Source organism: Fusarium verticillioides, chromosome 10, assembly GCF_000149555.1.
Source record: "Fusarium verticillioides 7600 chromosome 10, whole genome shotgun sequence".
In the NCBI taxonomy this organism is placed as follows: Eukaryota; Fungi; Ascomycota; class Sordariomycetes; order Hypocreales; family Nectriaceae; genus Fusarium; species Fusarium verticillioides.
Genome location: NC_031684.1, coordinates 1,465,382 through 1,482,908, shown reverse-complemented (window position 1 = coordinate 1,482,908; position 17,527 = coordinate 1,465,382). Strand labels below are relative to the sequence as shown.

The window sequence follows — 17,527 nt, the reverse complement described above, 5'->3', positions numbered from 1 at the left end:
AGACACAGGATCTAGACCGGTAGTTCCTCGTGGCACTGAGATGGCGACTCCGCCGTTATATGTCCCACCAGCCGTACCACCATCAAGACTGCCTTAGAACACCTTTGGCCGAGGACGCCTGCTAAGAACCATGTCAAACTCTACGCTTGGAAAACGAGAAAAATTTGATACATCACTCGATCTATCGACTGCCACAGAGGAAGCCAAAATAGTCTGGCCGGAAGTTCCAACTTGTGAGTTTTGAAAGCCATATAATTGCAACATTATTCCCAAGTATTGTCATGCAGGTTGACTTCGCCCTTCACCCGTCTTCAACAACATTCTTTTCTTTTCCCTATCGCCCTGATTCTCCTGTTTTCGCATTTCTGGTACTTCATCAACCCATTTCACCCAAGACTTCCATCAACGCATACGAAACGCATGCATCTTCCAAAGCTTGATTCACGAGCCAGTCCCAAGGCATCGCTTAGCACCAACTCTCAGACCACAATCCACAAAAATTCCTTCAACCATTATCTTCATTAAACCTCCTAGCCTAGACTCACACTTAATGCTTCCAACCTTCCGCCTCACTTCCTTCTGCCACTTCGCATACCATTCCTCCCTTTCAGAGTCAGATTTGGGCTTGGGGTGCCTTTTTTTTTTATTTTATCAATTCTGTACATCTTCTCGAGGACAATAATGCCCGTTGACCACACATCAGACCTGTCATCAACCACATCCGCCGTTTCGTCGAATATCTCGGGTGCCTTATAGTATGCTGTTCCATAGAAGTACTCAGACTGTTCTGTGTATTTACCCGCGATACCAAAGTCCGCAAGAATAATTTGGAAGGTTTCCTGGGTCCGCTTCCTGACTAGAATGTTACCTGGTTTTATATCCCGATGTAATATGTCGAACCTCTTGAGCTGAATGAGTCCCATTAGGATTTGTTTGAAGGCAGAAACGGACTCCTTCTCAGTGAGAGTGCAGCCCTCTAGACTCCCAAGAGGATATATCGGCATAAGTATTACTGGAGAGTTAAATCCATCACGTACTATGCCAAGTACTTCGACAATGAAGCGCTATGTAGATCGTTAGAAGGGGCCTTTGAATAAGATTAAAAAGTATACTGAGTCTCTTGACATATAAGCAAATTCCCTCCTCACTCTTTCCATGGTGTTCTGACCGTTGGGATCACTTTTCGATGGCATGATCGCCTTTCCGGCGAAGGTTCGCCCGCTGGCGTATTGGATGTATTTGTAGACTTTCCCATACCCGCCTTCACCAAGAATTTCACATTGATGATAACGTTGTGGCTCGAGCAATGGGTACCTACTTCCCACATCAGATCCCAACGGAGGGAACCAGGACGCACTTTGGAATAGATTGCGGAGGTAAAGAGGACTAGAGGGGCTCTGATGATGGTTCTGAAAGATAATTCGAAAAGAAAGTGGCCCTATACTTATCGTCACATTCTTCCATGGCGCATTGGAACCTGGCCGGAATGCAAGAATAGAGCTACTACAGAAGGCTTCTGATTTGTTTTGATCATCGAAGCTAACAGAGATCATAGGCTGATCATAGCTTTCGATGCTACTCGAACAGCGGGATAAAATAATGTAGGGCGTATGCTCGCGATAAACGGTTAGTTCCAGGGCTTCAGCTTCACCTAGAAGATCTTTCCCCAAGTATACAATAGATGTTGAATCACTCCCAATCGTCCAGCGAGGCCTCTTGTATTCAGGCTGCCTAGCTTTGTCAGGAAGTCCTGACTTACATCGAGGATGCTGAAAATGGATCTTGAGATGTTCATAGTCGTCCCAATTCATCCCAATGTCCCAGGTTTGGCAGTCACTGAGCGGAGTACTTGGTTCGTAATGAAATGACGCATTTTCGCGGAGTCGAAAGGCTCTTGCTGCGTTTGTTTCTAATAGGAAAGAATTAAGACTTATCAATGCTCGAAGTCTTCGTGCTTGATACTTCTTCTTCATGACAATTTTCATCCTGGGGTCCTGAAGTATTTCCGTCACTGCTTCAATGTCCCCATCTGAAATGCAAAGATCACCCGACTGCAATTTCCAAACTCGGGCCAAGCTGACCTCTTGGATAATCCAAGCTCTTTGCCAATATAGTGGACGGTACTTTCGTTCACCGATGACAAGTTGAGGAGAATAGAAACCATTTTCAAATACTTCTTCAAGGTCCTCTTTGCTTGGGCTGTCCAACAGGAGTGCGAACAACTCGTCTGTCGAGCATGACTTGACCAATTCGATCAATGACCTGGCCTTCTTCAATAGTTCGACGTAGTCGATGGGATCCTCCTCTAGCCCAAGCCATGAAATGACACACGAGGCAGAGGAATAGATCCGTCCCATCAAACGAACCTGCGAACTGCGCTCATCGACATCAGATTGATTGATGCAGATTGCGTCGATCCAGATGGAACGTGGCTTTGAGTCATGTCTCAGATACGACAGGGCGTCTCTCAGATTTTGTGTGATTTGCAGCGTGGCTTCATTGACTATTATCGTAGCCTTATCTTCAGAGCTACCCCAAGCGTAGGAAAGGGTTTCGTAGTCGACATTATCTTCCAGAAAGTTGAGAGTTTCCAGCTTGCAGCTAATCATAGTGCCATGGCTTTTTGGTAGCAGTATGCAAATTCTGGTGTCAGAATGCTTCTCATTAGTAGTAAGAGGATAGTAAAGACTCATTATTCCAATAATGAAAGCTGGGTCTTAAGGACGGGAGATGTGATGCAATCTTTGAGTTCTAAAAACCCGGGTGAGATTTATATTTCAGAATCCTGGGGTAAGGCGGTTGCACTATGGACGTGTTGGGCTGTGATATAGCCTAAGACACTGTTTTGTGGAGGCTGGGTATGGTAGGTAGTTCATGCCCAAGGCAGACTAACTGGCTTGACCTTGTGCAACCACTGAGTGACCGGGATGGAAAGTCAGGAAGAATATAGAGGGTTCATAAGGAAGAAGACTTTATCTCTTTTGCAGGAATACTAGTATATTGAATTGTTGTATTGTTTTTGTATACTATCTTAAACTACCTGATGCATGGAAAAGGGGTCCCCAGAGTCGCTGGACAAACTATGTCTTTGTTCGTCCTTTCCTTGTATTACCACGCGGTGCGTTTCTGAACCATGTCCTGGATGCGGTCGGCTTCTCTTTTGGTCGATATCGGTACGTACTACGATGGTTGACTCCGAGGGACGCAACTGATCCTTACTCTCGGACGAATGAAGCGTCCTGGGCAGATCATGCATTTCGTGGCTCCGAGAAGCACCTGTTTGGCGAGCCGCGGCATTCGTCCTCGAGTTTTCATGCCGTGTATACGAAGACTGGTTATGGCTAGAACCGCGGTCATGGCCTGACAGCAGAGGTCGGAGAGTTGGAACGCAAGCGCAGATGATGCCACAGCACAACTCGCTGACTGACCAAGATGCTGATTCGACATTATGCCATGTGATATCCGTGCCAATGTTGAGGAACTTGATACGAACGAGCGAGATAAGACACGTACTATTCCGTGTTAGTTGTACAAGACGAGCTCGGACTTTTGAAGCAACTCACAATATACCGAGACAAAAGACGGACATAAGAATCCACTTTTGACGCCGACCGAGCTTCAGACTACGAAGAACAGGAATCGGGAGGACCATGATGAGGATGTCCGTCAAGATATTACCCGCCGCGCTGACATAAAATGAAGATTTGTTTAGAATACAGGTGCCCTTGATTGTGACATCCCAAAAGGATGCGATAGGCCAGCACATAAAAGTGTTGAGAAAGATCTGGGAGAGACTCCAGCAAGTGACGAGGACGACAGACGCGATGTACGTCTTCTTATACTGGCGTACAGGTATCGCTCGGTAGTACTGGAGGAGAAAGACTGTCTTAATGACTGCCAGGGTGACGTTGTAAACGACGGTTGAGAAGTAGAACATCTGGTTTGTTTTAGCTAAATTGTCAATTGAGTTTCTGCAGAGCCTACCCTTAAGAAATTGCTGATCTGTTCGCCAGAAAGTGTAGATATATGAGAGCCAAGGCCATTTCTAACGTCTATAGTATGTTAGTAAACTGTAGACGAAAAAGTTACTTTGACAGGGCTTCATTACTTGTTGCAATAATACAAGCGTCAGCGATCGTCAACAACTGTTTAACGTTAGCAAGGAGATATCCCAGTATGGAATGAATAACCCACGCAAGCAAGGATCGCACATGCGTCATCGACACCAAAGTTTCTCAGCATGATGGCCCGCGCATAAACTCGCAGGGATACCACGATAAGAGAGATCGACGACAGGGTCGCCATAACTGCGATGGCGACCGCACCCCTGGACTCGGACGCATAATCTGAAGCAGCCATGGTCATAGATGTCTCGTATGAAGAAGTGACCACAAGCACAAAATGGAACACTCACCAACCTTCAGAGTAGCGGCTTAGCAGACATTTAAGTCAGTAGAAGACACAACCGGTGCGAGAATGTGGCTAAGGACTAAAAAGTCGAGAAGCAAGCCCAGATCAGAGCATCGAATTGTGGGCTGCTTACTTGACGCCATTTCGTCCCCCAAGTTATGAACGATCGGAACATGCTACGGTCAACAAGAGCGATCGGTTAGCCGGAAACAGCCATGTGGCGTCGGGTGAAGAGTGATAGAGTTCGTTAGCCAGGGAGCCAGTGGCTGTTGGGCTTACAAGCGGCGAATCAAGCTGGAGAGCGGATTCGTCTCACAATTTCAGTTATGGGCCGGTTCCGAGTTACTGGATTCCGAGTCACCGAGTCAGTTATGAACGATGGAGCGCACAGACGCTAGCACAGGGAAGAAATCCGCGGGTTCGAGGCCTGCAGAATTAGTGTGAAACGCCAGATGGCTGTTTCTTACCCCAAAAGGGCTGTTATAAGCTACTGCTAGCAATTGGGCGCTGTGAATTAAAGAACGGGGAGGGAGACAAGGTTCAATAGTTCAGGAGAATGGCCGTGTACTGAGCGGCTTATAATGCAAGGAATATCCACGATTTCGCCATTGCTGGTTGTCTCAATGGCTCCAGGGACCAGTTGCATTAGCTTTGGGCAGTATGCCTTGAGGGGAGTTCGCTTGAATGTGGCCCCGGAACACTTCTTGGCGTGATGAAACAACCTGAGAACATTTTAAAGTGACTGAGACTAGCCTTGAAAGCCGGTGGCATCATTGCACCCTGCACTGTAAGATCACGGTTCAATACAATGTTAATGTTCAATGCCAATTGAGTCCAGAGCCTTTGCAGAATCTTGAGTAAGCTCTAAAACTCACAACTGATAGGCCAATAAATGAACAACATCATTTCCCCTTCCAGGAACTTTCCATAACCTCCAAAGGTGTTGTGACGTTTAAGTCCGGAAACTTGTCGTCCAACGGTGGAAGATCTCGAGGCACAAGATACCGACCAATGCCTGCTTGATAATGGATCATAGCGAAGAATGCCTCATCACCTTCACCGTGACCAATCGAAGGATAATCAGGAAAGAACGAAATCTTACCAGACTCCAACTTCTCCAGGCTATCGACAGCTACGTCAAATTTAGTACCTACTCGTAATTAGTAACCAGTTGCCAGTAATAGTGGACATACTCTTACCTCTGGCCTTCTCCGCAGACAACACCAATTCGTTGAATGACAGGGTGTTGGCCCGAATGGCACTGATGGTATCCCACTTTTCAAGATCCATCAGGCGCGCAACAAATCGGGACATATCCTGAGACGTGAGGAAGCTGGCTTGAATACTTCCATCGGCTGGAATGACTGCCCATTTGCTTTTCATGTTAAGGATATTGATCCATGGCTCGAGATTACACTTCCAGTGCGGCATGCCGTAGTAGTCGAGAAACCAGCCGTTGGCAATGCGAGTGTACGTCAGGTTAGTCTTTTCAAGCTCATCGACAGCTTCAAAGGTGTATCTGGTCAGGGGTGAGAGTTCGATATCCCTATACCGATGGTCAGTCACGCTCCACGAGTGCCAGGGTCACTTACTCTTTAACATGCAGCATATCAAAACTACTAATGACGAAGCGGTCAGTAGTTGAAGACCGTTCAGCGGCTCGGATCAGATTCTTCTGTGCCTGGTTTGCCTCTGGTGATACGACGCTGATAGCGCAAATGAGAATGTTGACTCCTGCGGCCTCTAGGGCTTTCGTGATAGCATCGGGGTCATTATAATCCACTTTGAGGTAGTTCACAGCGCCTTGCGGCGGTCGTTCCTATTAATGGACAAGATCAATGACCCATAAAGGATTGAACGCAGAAGATTGGCTTACCTTTCTGGACAGAGCATACACTTTGTGTTTCCCATACTCTACGAGACCATCGACGATGGTGCTACCCACGCTTCCAGTTCCGCCTGCGACTGCAACAACTTTCATGATAATCTGTCAATCGATTCAGTAGAGGCCTGGGCAAGTTTGTAATCCAAAGTGATGAGTTTGTAGGCAAGAGGGAGACTCAAGTGAAATTTCTCTTGCTCTCGGAAACCAGCTGACCTCTACCATGAGAAGCCAGTTCTTATAGAGGGGTGGGTAAAAGTAAGCAGACTTTGACGATTGACAAATACGGAAGTTTTGCCAATCGTGAGGTGCAGCATTGCGGGATGTATTACCCGTTATGGTAGTAACTTCAACCTCGCCACCTCAGATCCAACGACTGCTGACCGCCACTAAACGTAGCATCCCCATCCGTAACATAATATGCCCATTACAAATAGCAATGCCTTAAATCATTTTAAAGGTAGAAGCAATGGTTAGGCGGAAGGCAGTGACCAACCTGCAAACCCAAATGCTGTGCATGGGTAGCGACAAAGACAAGGAAGAAGATATTCAATGGAAAGAAGTCCAATTTCTGGCTTTTCGACTATCATAAACCCGATAATCATAACTCCATGCGCCAATCCATCAGAAGCTGTTCATCACAACTGACTTCGCTCATAAACAACAGGCTCATCAACCTCAACCACCTCCTTCATGTTCTCCCATAGCTTCATTGATTCAAAAACAGTCTCGCTTGCTCCATTTCCTTCAACAAACCAGCTCAAACCCGTGCAATCTCTCGTATCCGCATAAACCATAGTCGATAAAGCGAATCGATCGTTGGCAAAGACCTCGAGAACATCGCCGTCGCAGAAAATTCTCAGGTGTAGCTTCTCCAACTCCTCTGAACCGTTTCTGTCAGAGTAGAAAAGGGTGAAAGGTCCTGAAACAGAGTCCTTTTCGATATCGGCTTCATGGTTGGATTTGCTTCGGTCGACGGTGATTTCCTCGCTTTGGGGGGAGAAGTGAATGGCTGTTCCTTCAGACAAGTCTTCGTTGTGTCGGATCCAGAATCCAAGTCCTTGGTCGTTTGGTGAGACCTTGATGGTAGCTTCCAACTCCCAGCTCCCGGTTTGTGTATCTACAAGCTTCCCAAGGTTGCCTTTGGTGCCAATGTTATTCCAGTAGCCGGGCTTGCCCCTCCGAAGTCCCTGAAGATCTGGCAGAGGCCGAATTCCCAATGTCTGGACTGTGTTTGACCCTCGCCCATTCTCAGTAGCTTTGATGCAACCAACATCGGCCAGCGATGAAGTCAGAGTCCTCGTTACGTTTTCGACCGTGTATAAGAATAGCTCACGAGGGATAGAGAAGTATCCGGTCCAACCCTTGGATTCGCGTCGGGCCAAGGTAAGCTCGTCCTCCTTCAGCCATCCCCAAATGATCCTGTTCTTTGTGATAGGATGCTCGTAAGAGTTAGGTGCGTATAAACATCCGTGGTCGAGAATTCCGCTGTACTCGGGCTTTATCCGAGGTCCTTGCTCGGTCTGCTCGAGAGACCCAGCCATCCAAAGCGACCACTGATCGCTACCCTCCTTCGCACCAGGCTTAACTCCACCTTCGGTTCCCATAAGTAGGAAAGGTCGCTCCTCGGACTCGTTGTGAAGAGTCATAAAGTTAACGCACTCCCAGTTGACACCGAAGTCGCCGCCCCATCGTCCAGAGGGGCTATATCCTGTGGGTAAATCGATCAGAGGGCCGAGGTATGTCCATTGTGTCAAGTCGGTTGGTGAGATAGCGTAGAGAAACACTGTAGGTCCGCCGTCGACAACACCTCCAGATACGAAACCGTACAAGCTCGCCTCGCCTCTCATTTCATCCAAAGCAGGCCATTCTGCGAGATATGGGTCTCGGAACCCTGTGACGGTGAGATCTTTGGGTTCACCCTCCAAGATTGGGTTTTGTTCGCTCTTCTGCCATGTCTTGCCGCCGTCTGTCGATGTTGCTACTGACAATCCAGCGCAGTTTCGGGTATACGGTAAAGTCCAGTGAATGGGAAGATTTGTGATGGATGAGTAGATAACAGTGAGTTGTCCTTCTTCTCCTTGAAGGCCAGTAGGATGAAGACAGCCAGTGAAGATGCCCTTGTCATCGTAAGGCTCAGAGGGTTCTAGAACTGGATTTTGTGTGTTTTGCTTCCAAGTAAGGCCGTCTCTGCTTGTGTAATGACCCCAAGTGATGTCACCCCAATCGCAGGATTTGGGGTTCCCTGGTGGCAAAGTCAGCATATGTATAAAAGTTGGCCGAGGGGGAGATTGAATGGGTGTACTGACATTGATAGGATAGGTGGTATGTGCCTGTTGAGGGGTCATATCCAGGTGCGCACGGATCATTGATCCAACCCCGAGGTGCTTTAAGGTGGTACGTCGGGGAAGGATGCCATCGAGGGCGGGGTGTAGTGTTCTTGACCGTCATTGTGCTTCTTTTCGGGGTGCCCAAGTACGTTTTCGCCTCCGTCGTCACTTTACAAGTCTCGATTGCAGTCATTCAACGTCGAAGGAATGTCGAAAGATATAGAAAACAAATGGAAGAAAAATGAGGCAACGACAAATGGTCGAGCCCGGGTTTTGCCTAATAAGTAGGTAATTCAGCCGACCTCTCTAGACCCCAGATTACGCCCCTACCGCTTCGGTTTGCCGATGTCGTCGGACCGACAAGACTGCAGCTGCAGCTAATCAGCCGACGAGAAGGGATTTTTGTGTGGGGAAACCTCGTAGATCGTTAATGGGCCAAGAGAAAAGGCGTGTCTATCCAAGGTTGACGCTAGAATATCCGTTGTAATGCAACGAATGCAATGCAATCATAACGGACCGAGATCAGATCCGAGGTTTGAGCATTCCCCGCGCTTCCTGTCATGATTAACTAACTTCCATTGCTATCTACTACTCATTTGGGAAGTTCCCGATTATTTCCCCTTACAGAGAGAGAGAGCAACAGATTGTCGTGTCAGCTGCGGGTGACAATGTCTTGGCTAATTATTTCGCCTGCAGCTGTGATTCGGCCGCGACTCAAGCCACTGTGAGCAAGATATGCAAATCGATTACATGTTGACGCCCATCTAAAACCCGTGTCCCGATATATATCCATAGTTTACCCAGTCCAAACCGTTATCTAGAATGCCCGCGCATCAACCTCGACAGCTCCCGTGCTTTCTCCAAATTGATCCACCCGCGCTTTGGCAAATTTACGTGCGCTGACTCGATGCTCAAACAAAACATCCAACTCTCCATACGTCCTGTCTTTTGGTTCCGGAAGACGAAAATACGCCCAAACCATAATGAGAAAACAAAACGCCGCCCAGAAAAGACCTGTTTTTGCACCCCAGTTCCATGCATGTACACCGAGCATTCTTGGCATCAACGTATTATTTACCAGCCCTGCCATATTATTAAAGTTGCGCGCCAATACAATCGTTTTCGCCTTCAATCGTGTTGATGGAATCTCTGCGACGATGGTGTAGCAGACTGGTCCGACCGCTAGATCGTAGATAAAGGTATAAAAAATGAGAAGGCTGCCGATCGCCCACGAAGGACCGGCTTTACTTTGAGGTGCGAATCCAAGGCCACCGACTACTAAAAGGATTATGAAAAGCGATGTTGTGCCGGCGATGTACAGCGCGCGACGTCCATATCTCGCCATAAGGAACCATGAAAGTATGACGCCGATTGCGCCTACAGAATACTGTACAATGTTGAGGGTAAACGCGCTGTTTGACGAGAGTCCTGCGCGCTCATAGAACTGGACTGAATACCCCATGAGAACGCTGCCGCACATGGCTTGCGCGACGTATGTGATGGACGCAATCTCAGTCCTTCTCAAGTCAGCTCTCATGAAGCAGTGCCAATAGTTAGTGCCTGCAGATGTAGCCTTTTCAAGCTCATTTGTCTCGTGGATCATTGAGACTTGTGCATCAGCATCGAACTTGAGATCCGGCTGAGGCGTGACGAGGCCCAGAATGGCCTTCTTTGCATCTTCGTGGCGGCCCATGCGAACCAACCACCAAGGCGATTCTGGCGCAAAAATCGTGCCGAGGATGATGAACGGTGGCCACATCCATTGCAACGCAAATGGAACGCGATACGACCACTCGTTATCGAGATTGAGAAGTCCGCGAAGGACCCCGGCTGATATCAACTGCCCGATAACCCAGCAGAGATTCACATATGCCGTGAGATAAGGCCTGAGAACCACGGGAGCGATATCAGATGCATATGCCAACGTCAAGGTCTGAAAGACACCCCATGGAATGCCCATCAGAATCTGTCCCGCAAGGATCATCTCGATATTCTTCGCAAAGAACACGATAAATGTGAAAGCGACCATGATGATCTGCGCCAGTATCATAGTCTTCTTGTATCCAATGGTATCAGACACCCAGCCATTGAGATACAGCCCGAAGATCTGCCCGCACATACCGCCGACTTGGATGTACGTCTGCCAATCCGCAGAGATAACCATGCCGCCATCGGGATCTGGTTGGTTGCCATACTTGTTGCGGAACCTAAAAAAGCAAATTAGCCTTTTTGCCTGCCGTGGAAACAGGGAATAACGTACGATTCATATCCGTAAAACGAGCCAATGAGAGCCATGTCGTAGCCTTCCATGATAATCGCCATGGAGAACAGCAGTGAGAAGCCAATGGCTTTGGGGTAGAGACGCACGGCATCGCGAAAGGTAAGCTCGTGCTCTAGCGCCGTGGCGGCGCTGGCTTCTGCATTGTGGGCTTGCCTCTTCGGCTCATCGGCGGGAATATGGTTGACCTTGGATGAGGGCTTAGCAGCCATTGTGATGGTGTTGGATGGTGACACGGTGTCCAGGGACGCGCTCTCGCCGCCTTGGCTCATGTTTGAGGTTGAAGTTCGAGACTCTTGGATGAACAGTTAAGCTAGGGTATGGTACAATTCTCCGAGTGGCAGTGTCTAACGGGAAATCTCAGTCAGTTCTCGGGGTTTTGGGACTCCAAATCCGCGACCGGTGGGTCGAGATCAGCTCATGAGGTCTTTAGGCGCAGGTCGTCATCCCATAGATTCCAGATCTGGCTGGCTCGTCGGACCGGGGAGGGCAGAATCTCGTGTCGCGCGTCCCGAGATATGCTTTTGAGGGGCGCTTGATGGGTCTGGGGATGGAGATGGCGATGCAGGCCAAGCAAAAGCTGGGGTCAAGGAGAAGAGAATCTGGGGCTGGGGGGCGAAACTAACGGGGTCGAGCTCGTCGGTCCGACGGGTTTTTCGCAGAGTCAAGGATTGTCATTCATGGCCTTCTGTGGTTTCCCAATATTGTCGGTCCGAGATGCCAGGTTTAACTGCATTGGGAGCCTGTGCTTGGTGGTGAAGCCGGAGTGTTGCACATGACCACTTCAGAAGAATTGTGCTATTTGCAGTAAAAGTACCCTAAACCGAGGTAATAGAGCTTTTGAATTGTTGTTTTATATCTGACTGAAGGCTGTGTGCCAGATTATAATGTTTGCAATTCATTGGGATTTGCTTGAATGACCGCACGATGAACTCGAGGTGATTCCTAGGCGTTTTTTAATTCACAAATAAAGACATATAAGTAAAGGATGTAATCCATTGTGCAATTAAATTTTTGTTCACCTGAGAAGATTTTAATATTGCTCCGCCAGCAATAGAATAATATTAGTTCTGATAAGTGATAGAAGAAGAGAATTACAAAAGGCTAAGTAATTAGAATCCAAGGCCTAGGGTATGTCGAGCTAGTGAGGTTATCTCGCGAAATCGCCGTTTTGAGAAACACTTATCTCTGATAAGATAAGACCGTTATCTTATCTCTTCCTTGTTATGCTGTAACCTTTCCCAAATCTCAGAGCATATCTGAAGACATGCATGCAAATAAGAGTGTATTGTTATATTTAAGTTATTATCTTTCCTAGGACTTCACTATGCGGTCGTACAGTATTGGTGTAAGACTCCTCAGTTCTAACAGAGAGGGAATCGAACTTCAGCTAAGTTATTCTTACGTTTAGCCAGAGTTTGATATATCTATCAAGAAGGGATATCGCGGGTATTTAGTATCGATTGCTATGTGCAGTGTCCCTAATATAAAGTGGTTAGTTAAGAATATTAATATAAACTTCTCTTTAGAATCAGCCTTATCGTAGAGCAGTCTAAAATACGGAACGAAGCAGACACAGTGCAGTTAAGAGGGTGATATGGGTAAAAAATTCGGAAATATAACTTTTTTTATAATCAAAGCCTCAGTGATATATAGATTGTTGAACGGCTACCATTGGACATCGTAATTAGTCGCAGGACGGGCAATGTTGGCTACTTACGGAGGCAGTTCTTTATGGTTCTTCCAGAATCAACGCGACGACCTTTAGTCTCTACGCTGCGCAGAATTCAAGGACAAGATATTTCGAATGGAATCTAAAGTAAGACGAAAGAATGGGCAAACTTAGATCATTCATTCCACGTAGTGATTTTCGAGTCGGCAACATGTTGTGAATATCCTCTGTAATTCTTCCATACGTTTTGGGATCCAGACTCGCGTGTTGCGGCTATGCAAGATATCAACAAGACCAATCGTAGTTTTCGTAGACATTGGCTAGAATATCTATTATGCCCAGGCATAACTGTCGTCTATGCCGCGAATGGTTTGTTACCTCGGTGGCTTCCCAGCTGGTTGTAAAACCATCCGTAGCGTTACGATAGATGAGATACAAGAGTTCATACAGCGGTTATATCCTGGTCATGAAAGTAAATTATAGAATCATTTCCCCAAGAATGAGATTGCATCTAGATCTTCACACTGGCGGTGATAGTCTGGTAGGCATGCTGGGCCTGAAGCCGATGCCCAAAAATGTCAGTCTGCTCAACGCTGACTCCTTCCAGGAGATTAGAGGAAAAAGAATATAGAAGATTCTTAAGGCGTGTATAGACCAGATATGATACAACAGTGAGAAAATGTACGGTGGTGGCATTGGGATGGCCACTTGGCGGAAGAAAAGAGAATTTAACTGACCGGTAAATCAAGTAGCACTACGTATGGGTGATTGTATGCCGATCTCGACCCTGTGCCTGGTCCTTGCTGATCAGCAGGAACTGTTGAGGTTACCACGAGGAAACCATTGCCTCGGGTCTTTTCAATGCCAAGGGCTCCACGTGGATGTCACAATCTACATCGCCACACTTTAATTGTCCGCATACCGTTGTCCTATTTCTGATTCTATCTGGCGCGACGAAGTCTATCGGTACGTTCTGTGGCTGGTTTCGTACTAATTAGTCTACCGAGCTTTGTGGGTGGGCACGATCGCTGGTCTCACTCTATTAACCTCTACGGTTATGACATACTTTTTAAGTTGAGATTTTGGGGCTTTCCATAGACGAACGATTCCAAATGTAACATACCAACCAGCTGTCCTGCCAAAATACGAGACGGAACCAGAGAGATGTCAGGCTTGTGATGTTGCATGGGAGCTGAGAGATTGTGAGTCTATCTAGAGTAGTTCCTTGGTTACGTACGTACCGGAAGAAGTTAAGTGAAGAGATTCACCTTCAAAGACCACAGGAGCAGAATAGATCGAGACACTCGATCGAAAACATTCAGAAATAAGCCTTGAAAAGTCAAAATGTCTCTGTAGCAATAGGCGAGGTAGAGCCGATTGGGGCATCAGATAATTTGATAATATGATAACATGCTCATATTTACCATGACATAATATAAGGCGTTATACACTACGCTAAAGAATGCATCAACCTTGATGTCAAGCCTCAGAAAGTCGTATAGCTGCTGTATCAAACCTTATGATCCAACTAAACAGGAGGCATTAATACAAAAGCAATAAACAAGCAATAAAAACAAAATGTAGCCCCAACAAGATTAAGTATAAAGTTCCAATATATCCCCCTCAATAAAGCAACTTCGTAAACGAATAAGTCATAAACACTTAATAATCCCTCCTTCGCATACTCTTCACTCTAGATTATACGGAGTTTTCTGCACAACATGGCTACCGTCGCGGCGAGCTTTCTCCTCCTGTCTGCAGGCAAGGCTCTTGTCTCAAGTGGAATATCCTGGGTCATCTCCGAGACAGGAAGCTGGGCAGCTGGCCGGTTTCTCGACCATCTGACTTCAGATCCTAATGCCAAAGTCACCAGAGCCGACATCTACGGAGTCGTGCGAGAGATGCAAATTATCCAGTCATCTATAGATGATCTCGCCGACACCCTCTCCAATGGAATCATATCGATACGACTTGATACGTTGAACCAGCCAATGGCTCAGATTCAGGCTCACTACAAGACTGTCGCAGATATCTTAGATACTGCTTATGACATCTCTGAGCGAAACCTCACCAAGTCAGAAAATGAGCGTCTAATAGGCAGCCTGCAAGAGCGGCTCGACGACAGACTCCAGGCATGTGCCGATAACATCCCTGGATGGCTCACCCAGATTCACAATTTCTTGAATGCCAATGGTCAGAGAGCCTTTATGCGACAGCTCTCCGAGCAAGCCTGGAACGAGTCCCCTGACCTGGTGGCCTACTATAGTAGATCAAAGACAGTTGTAAGTATAAATAGTCCAAAACGATGAACTACAACTAACATGTGTAAAGGTACTTGACTATTGGATCACCGTATCTAAGGGCATCGACCTTCTTCAAATTGCTCATGGAGCACAGAATGTCAGATTCGATGAAGGGCAACGTGCCATCGATCGACATATCCGCCAAATACTTGACCAGGAACGTAACTTTATCCGATTCATCGGAAACGAAACCATTAGACTCGCTGAGACGATCTTGCTCGATCCTGCCAGCCCTCACCCGTTCTTTTGGGAGACTAACCAGGATACCTATGCTGCTGCTGAGGATGTCGGTGCTACCCAAACCCGTATCAGTGTGAACAGACGTACTCCTGTTGAATGGCGAATGGACCCCTGGCCCCCTATCAACCTCGAGAACTTTGACCCTCTTAGAGGTTACCCCGTTGCTATCAACCAGGTTGGACAGCGTGGTATTGTGTGCCCGGGTGGACGGCATGGTTTGGCTCTTGAATCTTTCGCACGACCTACTTGCACTTGGTCCATCAAGCCACGAGAACCTGGCAACAACCGGTACTCATTCAAATTCATCAGTGGCCTTTTTAGACAAGCTAACAACGGCTATTACATGATTACTCGGCCATCTGCTGGCGTCTCTGGAAGGATCATGTCTCTTCTCACTCGCTTGCATCGCGAGGATGGAAATCATTTCTTCTTCGTCAAGCCCCAAGGGCTTTCTGCCGCTTCATAGGAAGCCAAATTATAATCAAGAGTATTATTATAGCTAGATACTATTGCAGCTTTACTGGTACTGCTTTGAAGCCTCCAGAAACTTTCTAGCTGAAACCTTGTTATAGAACAGATGATTGAGAGTTTCAGTCGTCATCCCCTTTACCTCAGGTAACCTAAAGTAAGTCCAAACAAGGAGCAGAATAGTGAGTCCTGCCGCAGGAAAAGCAGCCTTTCCTTGAAGATTCGCCTCCTGTGGATTGAGCAAATAGGGCGCGACAATGACGTTGATGATGGACAGAAAGTAGTAGGTGTTTCTACCTAGTGAGATTGTCTTAACTCGGAGGTTAGAGGCCCCGACATTAGCTGCGATACCATAGGGAATGGGGCCAATTGAGATTCCTGTTTGTCAAATCATTAGTTCTTACTATGTGAATCATAGATAATGGTGATTTGGCTTACCGTAACAGAAGAACCACACAAGCAAAAGAGCTGATTGGGCCCAGCGGATATTGCTCTTGTCGGCAGTTGCAAGATCAAGGAAGCCCACCAAGCTCATAAGTGGCAGCATAGCACAGAGCCCGCCTAGATAGAGTCTCCTCCAGCCGAATCGGGTCATCATGAACCACGAAGACACTGTACCGACGAAAGCAAGACCGGCGTTGCCTGGAGGGATAATGAGCCAAAGCCGCGAGAGGCATTATATCTAGACTTACCCAGGGATAATTTGAACGCGTCGCCAGAGGACAGACCTGCAAGTGTGAAGAAGTACGTGATGTAGTTCTGAATCGCAAAGCCCGGAAGGATCTGGCAACCCCAGCTGACCATCGCAATCTCAGTTCGGCGTCGATTCTCTCCTCTAAAGCAGTCAAGATATGACCCTTGGATGTTCATGTCGTGCTCTGTCTCAATCGTGCGGCTCATCATGGCAATGGTATTCTTGGGATCAATAACACTGTCAGGTGCACAACACAGACGTCGAAGGCTCTTCTCAGCTTGTTCAATGCGACCCTTCCTGACCAACCACCAAGGCGATTCAGGGGCGAGATATATAGCGACAATCATGAATGGTGGCCAGCCCCACTGGATGGCGAAGGGGATACGGTATGACCACTCGGTAGGATATTTAAGCATCGAAGTGAGGACGCCAAAGGATATCATCTTGCCCATAACCCAGCAGAGGTTGACGTAGACTGTTAGGTAGCCGTTGAGTTGTAGAGGTGCTACTTCGGCCGCATACGAAGGAGTCGCCGCAGCAAAAAAGCCGCATGGAATAGAACTACAAGGTTGATGTTAGGTATAGTCTCAAGAGTGATTGATGGGCTACTCACATCAAAAGAGTTCCGACGACGAGTAGTTCAACACTAGGGGCAAAGAAGAGAATAAACACACATCCAGCATAGAACACATGTGAAATAAGCATAACCTTCCTCAAACCCCACCGATCAGCGCAGTATCCATTAGCAAACACGCCAATGATTAACCCGACATTGAGAGTAATAGTAAGTGCCAACTGCCATTTCGCAGGGATTGAGTATTTGCCATTAGGCAGTTCAACACCGTACTTCTGCTGAAACTGGGGAAACGCGAAGAATGAGTTCATCAGCAGCATGCCGTAGGATTCCATGATGGTTGACATTGAGATTGCGACGCTCCAGCCCACGGCTTTCCAGTAATAGAAGAAAGCGTCTCGCGCTGTCAGGGTCGTGTCAACGCGTTGAGCCTCGTCGGCCGCGGCATCGCGTCCGGTGGTCATCTTGTAGGCTTTGGGGAGCTGTTGCTCCTCTAGATGAGTCGCGGTGTTGCTCTTTTCTGCCGACATGGTGATGGGCGATGATGGAGAAACGATCCAGGGATGGGGATGAGGGAGAGAAGGGGAGAAGTCTGCAGCTCTTCTTGAAATAAAGATCGATATTGTTGCAGATACCGCCAATCTATATAGTCAACAGTCACCTGATGTTCAATCTG

The 17,527-nt window shown here is 47.3% G+C and overlaps 8 protein-coding genes across 8 annotated transcripts; 1 reads left to right on the top strand and 7 right to left on the bottom strand.

Annotated features, from left to right (window-relative positions):
• Positions 1 to 569: 569 nt before the first annotated feature.
• FVEG_16363 (hypothetical protein) lies at positions 570 to 923 on the bottom strand (the record flags this gene model as incomplete). Its single annotated transcript, XM_018905609.1, has 1 exon — positions 570 to 923. One exon carries the CDS (start codon positions 921 to 923, stop codon positions 570 to 572), a length of 354 nt encoding a protein of 117 aa, XP_018755132.1.
• Positions 924 to 1,833: 910 nt separating this feature from the next.
• On the bottom strand, positions 1,834 to 2,609 carry FVEG_16364 (hypothetical protein; the record flags this gene model as incomplete). Its single annotated transcript, XM_018905610.1, has 2 exons — positions 1,834 to 1,909; positions 1,963 to 2,609. 2 exons carry the CDS (start codon positions 2,607 to 2,609, stop codon positions 1,834 to 1,836), a joined length of 723 nt encoding a protein of 240 aa, XP_018755133.1.
• A 422-nt stretch (positions 2,610 to 3,031) lies between these two features.
• Positions 3,032 to 4,359, bottom strand: FVEG_16365 (hypothetical protein; the record flags this gene model as incomplete). The annotated part of the gene is made up of 5 exons (XM_018905611.1): positions 3,032 to 3,512; positions 3,564 to 3,937; positions 3,985 to 4,052; positions 4,109 to 4,145; positions 4,195 to 4,359. 5 exons carry the CDS (start codon positions 4,357 to 4,359, stop codon positions 3,032 to 3,034), a joined length of 1,125 nt encoding a protein of 374 aa, XP_018755134.1.
• Positions 4,360 to 5,312: 953 nt separating this feature from the next.
• Positions 5,313 to 6,391, bottom strand: FVEG_08583 (hypothetical protein; the record flags this gene model as incomplete). The annotated part of the gene is made up of 4 exons (XM_018897472.1): positions 5,313 to 5,560; positions 5,604 to 5,956; positions 6,003 to 6,229; positions 6,287 to 6,391. 4 exons carry the CDS (start codon positions 6,389 to 6,391, stop codon positions 5,313 to 5,315), a joined length of 933 nt encoding a protein of 310 aa, XP_018755135.1.
• Positions 6,392 to 6,800: 409 nt separating this feature from the next.
• Positions 6,801 to 8,879, bottom strand: FVEG_08584 (hypothetical protein). Its single transcript, XM_018897473.1, has 2 exons — positions 8,602 to 8,879; positions 6,801 to 8,537 (listed from the first exon to the last, which is right to left on the bottom strand). Exons 1-2 carry the CDS (start codon positions 8,813 to 8,815, stop codon positions 6,931 to 6,933), a joined length of 1,821 nt encoding a protein of 606 aa, XP_018755136.1. The 5' UTR covers positions 8,816 to 8,879; the 3' UTR covers positions 6,801 to 6,930.
• Positions 8,880 to 9,310: 431 nt separating this feature from the next.
• Positions 9,311 to 11,170, bottom strand: FVEG_08585 (MFS transporter, SP family, general alpha glucoside:H+ symporter). Its single transcript, XM_018897474.1, has 2 exons — positions 10,883 to 11,170; positions 9,311 to 10,829 (listed from the first exon to the last, which is right to left on the bottom strand). Exons 1-2 carry the CDS (start codon positions 11,110 to 11,112, stop codon positions 9,440 to 9,442), a joined length of 1,620 nt encoding a protein of 539 aa, XP_018755137.1. The 5' UTR covers positions 11,113 to 11,170; the 3' UTR covers positions 9,311 to 9,439.
• Positions 11,171 to 14,293: 3,123 nt separating this feature from the next.
• FVEG_08586 (hypothetical protein) lies at positions 14,294 to 15,581 on the top strand (the record flags this gene model as incomplete). Its single annotated transcript, XM_018897475.1, has 2 exons — positions 14,294 to 14,854; positions 14,904 to 15,581. The coding sequence occupies 2 exons, from the start codon at positions 14,294 to 14,296 to the stop codon at positions 15,579 to 15,581; spliced, it is 1,239 nt and encodes a 412-aa protein (XP_018755138.1).
• Positions 15,582 to 15,632: 51 nt separating this feature from the next.
• FVEG_08587 (hypothetical protein) lies at positions 15,633 to 17,381 on the bottom strand (the record flags this gene model as incomplete). Its single annotated transcript, XM_018897476.1, has 4 exons — positions 15,633 to 15,961; positions 16,022 to 16,225; positions 16,276 to 16,838; positions 16,891 to 17,381. The coding sequence occupies 4 exons, from the start codon at positions 17,379 to 17,381 to the stop codon at positions 15,633 to 15,635; spliced, it is 1,587 nt and encodes a 528-aa protein (XP_018755139.1).
• Positions 17,382 to 17,527: the final 146 nt, after the last annotated feature.

Excerpts from the sequence above, each read along its gene's own strand:
- FVEG_08584 (XM_018897473.1), bottom strand. The coding sequence starts at position 8,815 with ATGACTGCAATCGAGACTTGTAAAGTGACGACGGAGGCGAAAACGTAC. Across the intron at positions 8,538-8,601 it reads ATACCACCTATCCTATCAAT|GGAACCCCAAATCCTGCGAT; the intron begins GTCAGTACACCC and ends CTTTGCCACCAG.
- FVEG_08585 (XM_018897474.1), bottom strand. The coding sequence starts at position 11,112 with ATGGCTGCTAAGCCCTCATCCAAGGTCAACCATATTCCCGCCGATGAG. Across the intron at positions 10,830-10,882 it reads TCGTTTTACGGATATGAATC|GTTCCGCAACAAGTATGGCA; the intron begins GTACGTTATTCC and ends TTGCTTTTTTAG.